Here is a 15,988-nt window from a genome sequence, read left to right as displayed (position 1 = left end):
CTTTTTCTATTTTTTTTATAAACAAAACTGCCCAGGTTTATTCGCCAGTAGGCCCTCCTTCCTTCTCCCGGCCTGTTGCTGTGTGCCCTTCCACACAGTCAGGGAAGGGCTTCTCTGGCCTCCTCAGCTGTAATCTCCTGGGAGTAGAGGTCAGTGAAGAGAGCTGGCAGCCAGTAGTGGGCCTCTCCTGGTGCCTGCAAGTCCAGCCACGCCAGCCCTTCCTTCAGCAGGTGTTCCTGAAGAGAAAAAGGAACAGTTTGAGAACAGTGAGGTCCCATAGATGAAGGGTAAGTAAGCAACCCCAAACCTATTTTGGCTTCAGTGAGGTTTTCAAACTAAATCTAAGTGCCTTCAAACATTTACACACCAACTAAATGAGCTGTTTGGCCCTGTCCTTTACCTGAATGTGAAAAATGCTACTAAGTCATCTAACGTGCTGCTGAGGAAGAGGGGTAAAGCCTAGCATAGTGGGATATAGTGGAAAGAACACATGGCTACAGAAATATTTGCTGTATGGCCTTGAGCAAATCACTGCCTCCATTTTCCCAGAAACAATACAGAGATCACTGTTTAGCTACCTTTCAGTTAACTTATACTGTGTAGCAGACATGATTGATTGACCATACTTATGCAAGAATAGATTCAGTTTCTAGAGCTGGAAATGTGCTCAAAATGGGTTGGTTCTCTCCAGTATAGGTAGGTAGATAATTACATTATCCCCATTTTACAGATGAAAGGTTTAGACAGTGGAATTGCTTGGATAAGGAAAAGGTAGGGCTGGACGTGGTGGCTCACGCCTGTAATCCTAGCACTTTGGGAGGCCGAGGTGGGTGGATCACCTGAGGTCAGGAGTTCAAGACCAGCCTGGCCATCATGGTGAAACCCCATCTTTAAAAAAAGGAAAAAGGGTACTGAAGCTGGAGTTCTTATGTTACTCCCTCTTCACGTCATTCATTCTTCAGTACCATGAAATTTGTATATATAAAGCTATAGAGTATATTCTATGCAATATAATGCTAAGTGGATAATTACATAATTAACATAAGTAGTTAATAATTCCCATCACTGTATTAACAGTGTTACTTCCAGTACAAACTACATTAATCTGACCAGCAGCTCCAGGCTCAGCATGTTCAGGGGAGAGAGTGGGTGTCGGTTCCCCAATTAGCAGGGGTAGCCCGGTATTGTGTGCAGGCCAGAGTAAGGAACCTGCCTTCCTGAGTTCTGCCTTCTTGGTGCCATCTTCAGAAAAGCTGGACTTCCTTCCAGCATGGCAGCAGTAGCCTTCAAGGCAGAAGGCCAGCAAAGCAAGGCTGAAGCTCCTGCCTTTGTGAAACCCACATCCTCCTAACTGGGGCCTGCCTTTGTGGAACGCACATCCTCCCAACTTGGGCCTGTCTTTTTCTGGGCGATTCCAAAGTCGCATACCAGCACTTGGCGCGCTCGCTCGGTCTCCCATTTAAGACTGGCTTTGATCTCACTGACAGTCACGTAGCCATTTTTCTGAAGAAAGGAGGAATGGGGATTCAATCAGTTAAGAGTACACCTTCCCTTAGAACCCAGCATCTGCCCAGGAACAATACTTATGCAGACAGGAGGAAAAGCTGTCAAGCCTGAGAGAACAAAGAAAATGTTTAAAGATTCCAGTGAAGAGAGAGGTGACTTTCAGCATAACAAAGGTAGGTTGGTGGGTTCAATCTTAAAAGTGGGGTCCTGGCCGGGCATGATGGCTCATGCCTGTAATCCTAGCACTTTGGGAGACCGAGGTGGGTGGATCATCTGAGGTCAGGAGTTCGAGACCAGCCTGGCCAACATGGTGAAACCCCATCTCTACTAAAAATACAAATGCCTGTAATCACAGCTCCCCGGGAGGCTGAGGCAAGAGAATCGCTGGAACATGGGAGGTGGAGGCTGCGGTGACCCGGAGATGACGCCACTGCACTCCCCGCTGGGCAACAGAGCGAGACTCCATCTCAGAAAAAAAAAAGTAGAATCACTTGTAGTAACATATTAAGTCAGGCTTCTGCAAAGAAGTCTAGATCATGAAAAGGGAAGATTCTGAACAAATGGCTGATAGGAAGAAATGGTGATAGTCATAAACTGCTAATAATCTCTATTATTTGAATATTCAGCCCTTGCCCTGCCTTATACTACCCATCCCCCAATACAGACAGAAAAGCCCCTTCCTTATTTAGTTTTGTTTTATATTAAGAAAACTGGGCAGGGTACAGTGGCTCATGCCTATAATCCCAGCACTTTGGGAGGCTGAAGCAGGTGGATCACCTGAGGTCAGGAGTTCAAGACCAGCCTGACCAACATGGAAAAGTCCCGTCTCTACTAAAAACACAAAATTAGCTGGGCATGTGGCATGCTCTTGTAATCCTAGCTACTCAGGAGGCTAAGGCAGGAGAATCACTTGACCGTGGGAGGCAGAGTTTGCAGTGAGCCGAGATCGCGCCACTGCACTCCAGCCTGGGCAACGAGAGTGAAATTCAGTCTCAAATAAATAAATAAATAAACCTGAATATGTCTACCCTAAATACCTGATGGGGATTTGGGGGAAGACAGCATATGCTTAAGGCATGCTGACAGATGGGGGCATGTCAAACAAGATTTTTTAAAATCTGTTTTTGAAGAATCTGTAAAGTAGTTTCAGAAGACATTCAAGTCTGGCTACCCAAAGAAATCTAGTTAGTTGTCTTCATGTCTGTCTGCCTGACTAGACTGTAAGCTCCTTGAGGGCAGGAATTACATCATACCCATCTTTATATGCCCCACAGCCTGGCCCAGTGCTTTGCACTGTAGCTGCTCAATAAATGTCTGTTGAACAAGCACAGGCCTGAGTAGTTCATCCATTAGATAGCCTCAGCAAAAGACCTGCATTAACAGGGAGCAGGAGCTCAGAACTGCTCCAGACTCGCATCCCAGACAGTCCCTTGCACACACACACTCAGAAGGTGCACCAGTACCTCTGCCAGCTGCAGCACCACTGTGTGATCCATATTGAGCTCAGCTGGAACAGACTGAATGAGGTAAGTGCCGCCCACAGGGATGATGCAGAAGCCAGTCCCAAGTGCCTTTAGTTTCTTGATGGCCCTGATCAGGTCGTCTCTGAGGTGAGGAAGAGTTGCTTAAAGACCCTTGACAGATCAGATCTAATTACACAGTTTCAGCTCTGCCCTGGGCAGGATACTGACAGAAGATTTAAAAGACTGCACAACTGACATACTGTGGCTCATACCCATAATCCCAACACTTCGGGATGCCCACGTGAGAGGACTGCTTAAGCCCAGGGGTTAGACACCAGCCTGGGCAACACAGCAAGACCTTGTCTTTACTAGAAAAAAAAAAAAATCAGGGCATGGTGGCAATCGCCTATAGTCCTTGGGAGGCTGAGGTGGGAGGATCACTTGAGCTCAGGAGTTCAAGGCTGCAGTAAGCTATGATTGTGCACCACTGTATTCCAGCCTGGGTGACAGAGCAAGACCCTGCCTCTAAAATAATGAAAGGCTGCACCACACTCAACTACATCAGTAAAAAGACAGGGTCGGGGCTGGGCGCGGTGGCTCAAGCCTGTAATCCCAGCACTTTGGGAGGCCGAGGTGGGTGGATCACGAGGTCAACAGATCGAGACCATCCTGGTCGACATGATGAAACCCCATCTCTACTAAAAAATACAAAAAATTAGCTGGGCATGGTGGCGCATGCCTGTAATCCCAGCTACTCAGGAGGCTGAGGCAGGAGAATTGCCTGAACCCAGGAGGCAGAGGTTGCGGTGAGCCGAGATCGCGCCATTGCACTCCAGCCTGGGTAACAAGAGCGAAACTCCGTCTCAAAAAAAAAAAAAAAAAAAAGACAGGGTCAAGGAGCAATAAGTGATGCTTGGGCAATTAAGGGAGATATACAGGAGTCAGGTTTTCCACTCAACAAACCACTCATTCCAACACCCAGACAGAGGTCAAAGATACCTGCAGAAGCCCATCAGGAAATGTGAGTGAGTGAGCTAAAGAGGCAATGGGGTAGTGTGACCTGTGGCAAACTAGAGAATGCTTATCTTTTTTAAAGGGGGCAACGCAGCTGATTATCACCATCTGGAAATTCAGGCCCAATACTGCCAAGTTTTCTGATTCTAACTGAAATCAGAGAAAAAGAAAACCTACAAAACAGTGTGTAGATCACAAATCCAGCCCACACACAGAGTTTAAAACCTCTGCCAAAGCTCAAAAATATATCACCCAAACAACAAGGAAAAGGGCACTTTTAGGTAGATTGGAATGCATTCTCCAGCCTCCAAAAATAGCAAACTGAAATGCTTCAAATGCTTACCCTCTTCCTGAGAATAATTTGCAATGAGTATGGCTAGTAATCTTTTGTTATCACTTTTCTTTTTTTAAGAGATGAGGTCTCGGCTGGGCAAGGTGGCTCACACCTGTAATCCCAGCACTTTGGGAGGCCAAGAGTTCGAGACCAGCCTGGCCAACATGGTGAAACCCCATCTCTACTAAAAATACAAGAACTAGCAGGGCATGGTGGCAGGTACTTGTAATCCCAGCTACTTGGGAGGCTGAGGCAGGAGAATCACTTGAACCCAGGAGACAGAGGTTGTAGTGAGCCAAAATCATGCCACTGCACTCCAGCCTGGGCGACAGAGCAAGACTCAGTCTCAAAAAAAAAAAAAAAAGAAGTAGAGATCTTGCTGTATCCCAGGCTGGAGTGCAGTGGTGCAATCATAGTTCACCACAGCCTAGAACTATGAGTGCACGCCTCAACAGATCCTCCCACCTCAGCCTCCCAAAGGGCTGGAACTACAGGTGTAAGCTGCTGTACCCAGCTTCATTATTTTTCTTTGAATATTCTAGTCTTTATGATCTCATAGAAGGCTGACTCCTTCGAAGTTACATCAAAAACAGCTTTTTATCTTTTCTCAAACTGGACTGACATACAGAGGCTGGCGAACTAGATCAATTTATATTCCATCATCTCACCACCTCCTCCTTCCCCAACCTTTCTAGGCACCTACTCTAGTCTCCTTGGCCTCAAATCTCAAGACTACATGCAGCTGTAGCCAGGCATGGTAACTCACACCTGTAATCCCACACTTTGGGAGGCCAAGGCGGGCAGATCACTTAAGGCCAGTTCAAAACAGCCTGGCCAACATGGTGAAACCCCATCTCTACTAAAGAAACAAAAATTAGCTGGGCGTGGTGGCGCATGCCTGTAATCACAGTTACTGCAGAGGCTGACGCACGAGAATGGCTCGAACCTGAAAGGCAGAGTTTGCAGTGAGCTGAGAGCAGGTCACTGCACTCCAGCCTGGGCAACAGCGAGAGACTGTCTCAAAAAAAAAAAAAAAGACTATATATAGCCCCAAGTTCGTTAAAAAATAATACATTAAAAAAATGCTTAGTCAGTTCGGATCCAAGTCACTGCACCAAAAGAAAAGAAGAAGAAAAAAAAAAGAAAAAATGCTTAGAAGGAACTATATTAAAATGTACAGCAGTTGCAGTCTCTTAGTAAAAAAATAATGGATGGTTTTTCTTTTTTATAGCTCTATATTTTCTGTCTTCTAAAAACAGCCAGGCATACTAGCTAGTCCATGCCTATAATCCCAGATACTTGGGAGGCTGAGATGGGAGGATTACTTGAGCCCAAGAGTTTGAAGCTGCAGTAAGCTACAATCACGGTAGCAGTAAGCTATGATCGGGCCACTGTACTCTAGCCTGGTCAACAGTGAGACCCTGCCTCTTAAACATATATATATTTTTTTGTTTGGTTTTTTTTTTTTTTTTTTTCTTTGAGACGGAGTCTCACTCTGTCACCAGGCTGGAGTGTAGTGGCACAATCTCAACTCACTGCAACCTCCATCTCCCAGGTTCAAGCAATTCTCCTGCCTCAGCCTCCCCAGTAGCTGTGACTACAGGCATGCGCCACCATGCCCAATTGATTTTTTTTTTTTTAGTTTTTAGTAGAGATGGGGTTTCACCATGTTGGCCAGGATGGTCTTGATTTCTTGACCTCGTGATCCATCTGCCTCAGCCTCCCTAAGTGCTGGGATTACAGGCGTAAACCACCGCACCCAGGCTGTTTTTTTCTTTTTCTGTATGATACGGAGACCATACAGATTTCTAAGCTAGGTTAGACATGAGGAATAGGGAGAAAAGAGTTACATCTGAATTATAAAGACCTCTTTCTATACTCCAAGGGATGGGAAGACAAGACCTACTGACTGACATCCTGGGCGAACTTGCCCCTTCCCTTCAACACCTGTTGATGTAGTTCCTCCAGAGTTATCAGACCTATTGGAGATGGGGAACAGAAATCAGAGATTACCCACTTTAAATAAGTGGACAGTCATTACATTCTAGTGGCCTACGACTAGCAAATAACATTGTAGTTCCTAATTTTTTTTAACTCTTTCCTTATAACTGGCCATAATATAATAAATGGATTCTGAGACCTTGCTAGGCCTGTCAAGAGTGAGAGTTATAGAAATCTAAAAGCAAAAGCAGTATGATCTTTGAAAAACTATAAATGTCCTCTTGACAGCAAGGCCGTGTCTATTTATAGTCAATGACTTATAAGTGGTTTTAAGTTTTCTTTCTGTAACTTCAATCCACACCATTTAATGTGCTTATAAGAAAGATGGTATCACCAGATGACCATTTTTAATTTTAGGGAACACAGAGACTCAGCTGCATTCCCATATGTCAGAGAGGCAGTGCAGGCCTATAGTTACTAATGAGAAAATCACTCCAGACACATCAGACATCAGGGGGAAAGGCCTATTTCCTACCTCCCTACTATTTTCTGTACAGACTAGAGACTAGACCTTCCTGGCCAAAGATCTTTGGAAAACACACACAATCATTCAGGTAATTCTATTTACCCTTGGCCATGGAGACTTGCCATGGATTCAACTGCATGAAACAGCTAAGATGTTTCTCAAGTCCTTAGAGGCCTGTAGACTGCAGGATGGAAACGATAATCTTTTATGGTTTTCTCCCTCTCAGAGAAGTCCCAGAGTCCAGTTCACAGGACCTAGCCACCCTCACCTCCATTCCGATGCTTCAGCGCCAGGCACACTTCGATAATTTGGACACCTAGTTCATAATAGAAGTCCCCCACGCCCAGCATCTCAGACCAAAATCCTTTTCCAGCTACAAGACAGAAAAACAAACTCTTGGTTATTGATTAATTTACATCCCTTCTCTTCTTTCAAAGCTAGTTTAAAACATCTATCATATGGGAAGTCTTCCCTGCATGCCCTGAAGTTCTTCTGCTCCATCTGCTACTCAGAAAACAATCAGACTCGGCTGGGTGCAGTGGCTCACGCCTGTAATCCCAGCACTTTTTTTTTTTTTTTTTTTTTGAGACGGGAGTTTCGCTCTTGTTACCCAGGCTGGAGTGCAATGGCGTGATCTTGGCTCACCCCAACCTCCGCTTCCTGGGTTCAGGCAATTCTCCTGCCTCAGCCTCCTGAGTAGCTGGGATTACAGGCAAGCGTCACCATGCCCAGCTAATTTTTTGTATTTTAAATGGAGACGGGGTTTCACCATGTTGACCAGGATGGTCTCAATCTCTTGACCTCGTGATCCACCCGCCTTGGCCTCCCAAAGTGCTGGGATTACAGGCATGAGCCACCGTGCCCAGCCAATCCCAGCACTTTGGGAGGCCAAGGCAAGCGGATCATGAGGTCAAGAGATCGAGACCATCCAACATGGTGAAATCCCGTTTCTACTGAAAATACAAAAATTATTTGGGCATGTTGGTGCACGCCTATGGTCCCAGCTACTCAGGAGGCTGAGGCAGGAGAATTGCTTGAACCCGGAAGGTGGAGGTTGCAGTGAGCGGAGATTGTGCCACTCTACTCCAGCCTGAGTGACAGAATGAGACTCCATATCAAAAAAAAAAAACAAAAAACAAAAAACAATCAGACTCATGGTTAACTCTTGCTGAAGAACAGGGTCAGACAATTACAGAGGGTGGGCAATCTAAAAGTCATTTCTGGCCGGGCGTGATGGCTCACACCTGTAATCCCCAGGACTTTGGGAGGCCGAAGCGGCCAGGTCACTTGAGACCAAGAGTTCAAGACTAGCCTGGCCAACATGACAAAACCCCATCTCTACTAAAAATACAAAAAATCAGCCAGGACTGGTGGTGCATGCCTGTAATCCCAGCTACTCAGGAGGGTGAGGCAGGAGAATCACTGGAACCCAAGAGGCAGAGGTTGCAGTGAGCCAAGATCATGCTACCATACTCCAGCCTGGGCAACAAGAACGCAACACTGTCTCAAAAAAAATAAACAAAGTAAAACAAAAGTCATTCCTACTTGGCTAGTTCTGGCTCAGGAAACTGAAAAAATCAAAGCATCTAGTGAAATACAATGGAAAATATGGTCTAGACAAGACTAAGAGAAAGAATATGCAGATTTGGCATTTAAAAATCCACTGAATGGTCTGCAAGCTACCAGGAGTGTAGAAATAAATAACCCACTAAAGACAATATTCTATTCAGTGAAAAAATGCAGGCAGGGCGCAGTGGCTCACGCAGGAGCTCAAGACCAGCCTGACCAACATGGAGAAACCCATATTTACTAAAAATACAAAATTAGCCGGGCATGGTGGCAGGCACCTGTAATCCTAGCTACTCAAGAGTCCGAGGGAGGAGAATCACTTGAACCCGGGTAGTGAAGCTTGTAGTGAGCTGAGATCTTGCCACTGCACTCTAGCCTGGGCACCAAAAGCTATACTCCATCCCCCCCACCAAAAAAAGATAGGAAAAATGCAAGTTGTAGATTAGTGGTAATTATATTATAATCCCATATATGTTTAAAAAGTTGGGGACAGGCACAGTGGTTCATGCCTCTACTTCCAGCACCACTTGGGAGGTTGAGACAGGAAAATAACTTGAACCCCAGAGTTGAGGGCTGCAGTGGGCTGATTGCACCAATGCACCCCAGCCTGGATGACAGACATCTCAACACTAAAAGATAATAAATTAGTAATTTTTTTTTTTGAGATGAACTCTCGCTCTGTCACCCAGGCTGGAGTGCAATGGCACGATCTTGGTTCACTGCAACCTCCGCCTCCTGGGTTCAAGCAATTCTCCTGCCCAAGCCTCCCTAGTGGCTGGGATTACATGCCCATGCCACCATGGGCATGTAAGTTTTTGTATTTTTAGTAGAGACGGGGGGGGGGTTCACTGTGTCAGCCAGGATGGTCCTGATCTCCTGACCTCATGATCCACCCACCTTGGCCTCCCAAAGCGCTGGGATTACAGGTGTGAGCCACTGTACCTGGCCAATAATATTTTTCAAAGTTTATAATTATGAGGGCTCAGTGCAGTGGCTCACGCCTATAATCCCAGCACTTTGGGAGGACAAGAAAGGCCAATCACTTGAACCCAAAAGTTCGAGACCAAACTGGGCAACGCGGTGAAACCGCCTCTCTACAAAAAATATAAAAATTAGCCAGGTGTGGTGGTACAGGCCTGTAATCCCAGCTACTTGAAAGGCTGAGAGACGAGAATTGCTTAAACCCAGGAGACGGAGGTTGCAATGAGCCAAGATGGCGCTGCTGCACTCCAGCCTGGGCGAGAGTCTTGCTGCAGCCTTGACTTCCCAGGCTCAAGCAATCCTCTGACCTCAGGCTCCTAAGTAGCTGGATCATAGACACATGCCACCACACCTGGAAATTTTTTTTTTTTTTTTTTGAGATGGAGTTTCGCTCTTGTTACTCAGGCTGGAGTGCAATGGCACGATCTCGGCTCACCACAACCTCCGCCTTCTGGGTTCAAGCAATTCTCCTGCCTCAGCCTCCCAAGTAGCTGGGACTACAGGTGTGCACCACCATGCCCAGCTAATTTTTGTATTTTTAGTAGAGACGGGGTTTCACCTCGTTGACCAGGATGGTCTCGATCTCTTGACCTCGTGATCCACCTGCCTCAGCCTCCCAAAGTGCTGGGATTATAGGCATGAATCACTGCACCTGGCCAAAATTAAACATTTTTTAAAAAAGAGAGAAAATGCCATAAAAAATTCTACTGTAGATCATTCAAGGAAACATCATGGACAACGGGAACTCAGTGTATAGTCAGTCTATCTTCCCTATCAGACTAGGAAGTAGCCATTCTGCCAGGCACTGCCCTCTGGGTCTTCCTGCAGTCCTTTCTAGTGGATGCCAAATAGTGGTGACAACAACTCTATGAGCTTCTGTCCCTCAGGTACTCTGTAAGAACACTGGACCCCTACAGACAGCTTCTTACAGGCCAGAGGATCCACGCCAATGGTTGCACACATGTCCTGGAACTGCACGCGGAACTCAGGATTCTTCCGGATCTCCTGCTTGTGCTTGCTAGCAAATTCTTCCAGGTTTGTCTTGAACATGTCCAACTGCTTTGACATCTGTTGGATAGACAGGGAGTGGTTAAGGGCAGCCCAGCCAGATGATAATCAGATGCCAAAAATAGGTCCCTATCCCTGTGGCACGGCAATGGCTGAAATAATCAGTCTCCCTCAGCCTACCATTATGCTGTTCACCATCTCTCTCTCTTTTTATCCCTGCCTCTCCTTCACAGTTCTATTGTCAGCAGAAATGGGATGCTGTACTGTTTTCTCACTTTCAAAATATACATTATTAATTTGAAGGTGTACCTAATAATTCATTTTATCTTAGAAATGAGGAAATGCAGTGTTCACCCATTAGAAAATCTTTACCCCCTGACAAAAAGGCTGGATGGGAAAAAAATGAAGTGTAGCATGAATCTGTTTAACCTTTTGGGTCTGGCCGGGAATGGAGGCTCATGCCTATAATCCCCACAATGGATCACTTGACCCCAGGAGTTCCAGATCAGCCTGGGCAACATAGCAAGACTCTACCTCAATCAATCAATATATGTTATTTTATTTCATTTTTTTGAGACAGAGTTTCACTTTGTTGCCCAGACTGGAGTGCACTGGCCTGATCTCAGCTCACTGCAACCTTCGCCTCCCAGTTCAAGTGATTCTCTTGCCTCAGCCTCCCAAGTAGCTGGGACTACAGGCAGGCACCACCACACCTGGCTAATTTTTGTATTTTTTAGTAGAGACAGTGTTTCATTATATTGGCCAGGATGGTCTCGAATTCCTGACCTCAAGCAATTTATCTACCTCGACCTCTCAAAGTGCTGGGATTACGGATGTTAGCCATCAGGCAGGGCCAATCAATCAATCAATCTAAATTTCTAAAAAAACTGCTTGCTTTGGCAGTACATATATTAAAAACTGCTCTGGGACTGTAATTTGCCAGACCGCATTTTATACTAAATACAAAATACTTGGGGATTTTCTTTGTATTACTCCTTTTTTTTTTCCTAATTAACAAAGCCCATCTTCTATCCCACCAAGAGTAAGTACTTCTGGCCCAATATTTATTTCACATAAAACTATTAGAAACCTCCTCCATCCTTTTTTTTTGGGAGATGGGGTCTCACTCCCAGGCTGGAATGCAGTGGCGCAATCCCGGCTCACTGCAACCTCCGCCTCCTGAGTTAAAGCGATTCTCCTGCCTTAGCCTTCTGAGTAGCTGGGATAACAGGCGCACACCACACCGGGCTGATTTTTCTATTTTTAGTAGAGACAGGGTTTCACTATGTTGTTCAGGCTGGTCCTGAACTCCTGACCTCATGATCCTCCTGCCTCGGACTTCTGAAATGCTGGGATTACAGGCATGAGCCACTATGGGGGCAGCAACTTCCACATTCTTTTAATCACCATTTTCAGTTAATTCCTGCATGCCATCTTCCCTGTAAGTGTGAGCTTTTGAAGAACACAGCCTGGGTCTACTATTTTTTCTCAGCTCACAGGCCCATTTTCCTGCTTGATGGCCTCCTCCACTTCTTCCCCAATCTCAGTAACTGGGTAAACTCTGAGCATGTGAAAAGGGGAGGGTTGGAAAATAAAACTGCACAGGAGTTGCACCCCCCATCACTCACACTCTCTCCTGGTGTGTGCCTAGATACCATCATGGTGGTGTGGGTGCCACAGATTAGGCAATACTTTCATTTTATTCTGAGGTATTTAAAATGAAAAGCCCCAGAGGACCTAAATCAGTAACAGCTCTACCATTTACTACCCATGTAACCTTAGATATATTACTGAATACCCCAGTGTCCTCAATTTCTTTCTTTCCTTTTTTTTTTGAGATGGGAGTTGTGCTCTTGTTGCCCAGGCTGTCTAATGGCATGATCTCAGCTCACTGAAACCTCCATCTGCCAACTTCAAGCAATTCTCCTGCCTCAGCCTCGAAAGTAGCTGGGATTACAGGCATGAGCCACCATACCCAGCTAATTATGTATTTTTAGGTGAGATGGGGTTTCTTCATGTTGGTCAGGCTGGTCTCAAACTCCTGATCTCAGGTGATCCGCCCACCTTGGCCTCCCAAAGTACTGGAAATACAGGTGTGAGCCACCTCACCTGGCTGCCTTTTTTTTTTTTTTTTGAGATGGAGTCTTGCTCTGTCTCCCAAGCTGGAGTGCAGTGGCATGATCCCAGCTCACTACAACCCCCACCTCCAAGGTTCATGCAATTCTCCTGCCTCAGCCTCCCGAGTAGCTGGGACTACAGGTGCCCACCACCACGCCGGCTAATTTTTTATTTTTAGTAGAGATGGGGCTTCATTATGTTGGCCAGGCTGATCTCGAACTCCTGACCTCCAGTGATCCACCCTCCTCAGCTTCCTAAAGTGCTGGGATTACAGGCATAAGCTACCAAGCCCGGCTCTCAGTTTTAAACTCAGAATACAGCTGCACATGATGGCTCACGCCTGTAATCCCAGCACTTTGGGAGGCCGAGGTGGGTGGATCACCTGAGGTCAGGAGTTCGAGACCAGCCTGACCAAGATGGAGAAACCCTGCCTCTACAAGAAAAAAAATATACAAAAATTAGGGCCGGGCACGGTGGCTCACACCTGTAATTCCAGCACTTTGGGAGGCCGAGGTGGGTGGATCACGAGGTCAGGATATCGAGACCAGCCTGACAACAGGGTGAAACCCCATCTCTACTAAAAATATAAAAATTAGCCGGGCCTGGTGGTGCACACCTGTAATCCCATCTACTCAGGAGGCTAATGTTAGAGAATCGCTTGAACCTGGGAGGCGGAGGTTACAATAAGCTGGGATTGCGCCATTGCACTCCATCCTGGGCAACAAAAGCGGAAACTCTCCCCCCACAGGAAAAAAAAAAAAAAAAAAGAGCCAGGTGCGGGGTGCGTGCCTGCAGTTCCAGCTACTTGGGAGGCTGAGGTGGGAGGATCGCTTGAGCCCAGGAGTTCTGGGCTGTAGTGCGCTATGCCGATCAGGTGTCTGCACTGATTTCGGCATCAATATGGTGACCTCCCGGAAGCAGGGCACCACCAGGTTGCCTTAGGAGTGAACCGGCCGAGGTCGTTAAGCGAGCAGGTCAAAAATCCCGTGCTGTTCAGTAGTGGGATCGCCCCTGTGAACAGCCACTGCACTCCAGCCTGGGCAACACACCGAGACCCCGTCTCTTAAAAAGAAAAATCAGCTGGACGTGGCTGAGCCTGGCTGTAATCCCAGCTATTTAGGAGGCTGAGGCACGAGAATCGCTTGAACCAGGGAGGAGGAGGGGCTGCAGTGAGCCGAGATCACGCCACTGCACGCCAACCTGGGTGTCAGAGACTCACTCTCAAATAAAAAATAAAAAATAAACCTCAGAATAATACTGTTCCTTCCTTATGGGATTGTAATGAGGATTGAACAAGACAATCTATGTAAAGAAAATAGACAAATGCCTGGGACGTTACAAGCACGTAATCAAAGATGTTAATCATTATTGTTATTAGCAAGTCACCTAAAGGATCTCAGCAGCTCAGGAATCCAAATTTGCCAAATACCCTATTTCTAGTTCAATCTACACAATCAGGTTTATATTAAAGGTGTCTTGTCCAGCCCTGTTTCATCTCCCTTTCTGCCTGGAGTCCCCCAACCGACTCACCTGGGCTAGTTGGTCCTCGGCCAAGACCGTCCCTCGCTCCTTATACTTGGCCTGTCAGACAAAGAGACCAGCATGAGTTAAGAGAGTGGGCGCTGGGATCCCCCACTTGTGTTGCCACAGATTTAGGATGAAAAGAGGAGGGTCTCTCTTAAATGGTTTTCTTAGGGAGAAGGATAAGGTTCAAGGAGTAGAATCGACGACTGTAGATTTGGGAGTAGAATCCCATTTGTAGGTAAACTTGGAGAAGTGGGAGAAAAGGCTAGGCATCTGGGAACGCTGCCAATCCACCGGCAACTGGAGAAATTCAGTGTCCCAGGGCCGAGAAGCCCTTCTTAGATTCTGCTGGAAGGTGATTCACGGGTGGGGCTCTGCTCCAGGAGAATCCAATCTCTCACGGGTCAGGGGCAGGTTGTGGATAGGCCTTCTTCCGGCTCACCTCTGCAAGTTTTTTCTTGGCGATGGCGCCAGCTCCCACCCCGCGGCGGTGCATCCCCGCCTTGGGCCCGCCGCCGCCCAGCTGCCCGGGCCCCAGGTCTCGGCGTCCCAGGCTCCGCCGCCGGCTCCCCAAGGCGGAAGCCCGAGCCGCGCGTCATCTGAGCGCGCCGGAAACCACGCGCCGTATTTCCTGCCGCGGGGCTGGGTGTCTACGGTTGTTACTGGCTCGGCGGCCCCGCCTTTTGCTAGTTGCCAAGATCCGCAAAGCCTGGAGCCGAGGAAGGCACCAGGACTTGCCCGCGGCCGGGCCCCTTGTTGGCGAGTGCGGGGACGTGGAACACCGGCCGCCAAGGCCCGATCTTGTGCATCCCGCCCATGTAGGCGCCTGGGGCCCTGGTCTTCCTCGACTGCCCCTCCACTGCCTAGAGGTCATCAAATGCCCCAGGACCACCTCCTGCGTGCCAGGCACTGTGTTGGCCAAAGAGGGTTCCATAATGAACATAAAATAGTTGCCCTATCGGAGTTAACCTGTTAGAATCACATGCAGAGGATTCTAACCAGGAAGGGCCTTGGAGTTAAGTTGAACTCTTAAGTCAGATTGCCTGGCTCTAAAGCTCAGTTCCACTATGTATGGTCCAGGAACTTCAGGCAAATTATTTTAATCTTTTATGTTTCACTATCGGCAGTTGTGAAGTAGAAAATACCTACTCATGCTGGGCGCGGTGGCTCAAGCCTGTAATCCCAGCACTTTGGGAGGCCGAGGCGAGTGGATTACGAGGTCAATAGATCGAGATCATCCTGGTCAACATGGTGAAACCTTGTCTCTACTAAAAATACAAAAAATTAACTGGGCGTGGTGGCGCGTGCCTGTAATCCCAGCTACTCAGGAGGCTGAGGCAGGAGAATTGCCTGAACCCAGGAGGCGGAGGTTGCGGTGAGCCAAGATCGCTCCATTGCACTCCAGCCTGGGTAACAAGAGCGAAACTCCGTCTCAAAAGAAAAAAAAAAAGAAAATACCTATTCATGAAGTTATGAGGAGGTAGTTAAAAAATATGTAATAGGCCAGGTGCGGTGGTTCATGCCTGTAATCCCAGCACTTTGGGAGGCCTAGGTGTATCACCTGAGGTCAGGAATTCAACACCAGCCTGGCCAACATGGTGAAACCCCGTCTCTACTAAAAATGCAAAAAATTAGCTGGTGTGGTGGCCAGCGCCTGTAATCCCAGCTACTCCAGAGGCTGAGGCAGGAGAATCTCTTGAACCCAGGAGGCAGAGGTTGCATCGAGTCGAGATCAGGTCATTACACTCCAGCCCAGGCAACGTGAGAAAAACTCCATCTCAAAAAACAAAAAAAAAGAATAAAAAGTACCATAGGTGATTTTTATAGCACTAATGAATCTATCAAGGAGCTAATGGAGGACTCCTAAGTGAGGAAGTAATAAAATCTGGTTTTTGTTTTAGAGAAATTAGTGGTGTTGACAGTGGAGGGTGTCCAGGTTCTTGGCGTCTTGAACAAAGACTTGGACAAAACACACAAAGCAAGGAAGCTATGAAGGGATTTATT

General features: G+C 47.0%; 1 protein-coding gene across 3 annotated transcripts; it reads right to left on the bottom strand.

Annotated features, from left to right (window-relative positions):
• Position 1: 1 nt before the first annotated feature.
• SNF8 (SNF8 subunit of ESCRT-II) lies at positions 2-14,556 on the bottom strand. 3 transcript variants are annotated; one of them, XM_035301310.3, is made up of 8 exons: positions 14,427-14,556; positions 13,991-14,041; positions 10,264-10,402; positions 7,053-7,157; positions 6,224-6,296; positions 2,970-3,111; positions 1,429-1,503; positions 2-236 (listed from the first exon to the last, which is right to left on the bottom strand). In XM_035301310.3, exons 1-8 carry the CDS (start codon positions 14,478-14,480, stop codon positions 99-101), a joined length of 777 nt encoding a protein of 258 aa, XP_035157201.1. In that variant the 5' UTR covers positions 14,481-14,556; the 3' UTR covers positions 2-98. The 3 variants fall into 3 exon arrangements, with proteins under 3 accessions (XP_035157201.1, XP_035157202.1, XP_054112273.1); XM_035301311.3 differs by lacking the exon at positions 1,429-1,503; XM_054256298.2 differs by lacking the exons at positions 10,264-10,402; positions 13,991-14,041; positions 14,427-14,556 and adding an exon at positions 6,887-6,965 and having other exon boundaries at positions 7,053-7,147.
• Between the last annotated feature and the right edge of the window lie 1,432 nt (positions 14,557-15,988).

Source organism: Callithrix jacchus, chromosome 5 (assembly GCF_049354715.1).
Source record: "Callithrix jacchus isolate 240 chromosome 5, calJac240_pri, whole genome shotgun sequence".
Lineage (NCBI taxonomy): Eukaryota > Metazoa > Chordata > Mammalia > Primates > Cebidae > Callithrix > Callithrix jacchus.
Note: the sequence above shows the minus strand (reverse complement) of the source record. Positions and strands in the feature narration are given on the sequence as shown.

Coding starts and splice junctions, on each gene's coding strand:
- SNF8 (XM_035301310.3), bottom strand. CDS start 14,480: ATGCACCGCCGCGGGGTGGGAGCTGGCGCCATCGCCAAGAAAAAACTT. Junction 7,158..10,263: donor TGGCGTGGATCCTCTGGCCT/GTAAGAAGCTGT, acceptor TCTGTCTTGTAG/CTGGAAAAGGATTTTGGTCT. Junction 1,504..2,969: donor TGGTGCTGCAGCTGGCAGAG/GTACTGGTGCAC, acceptor TCCTTTCTTCAG/AAAAATGGCTACGTGACTGT.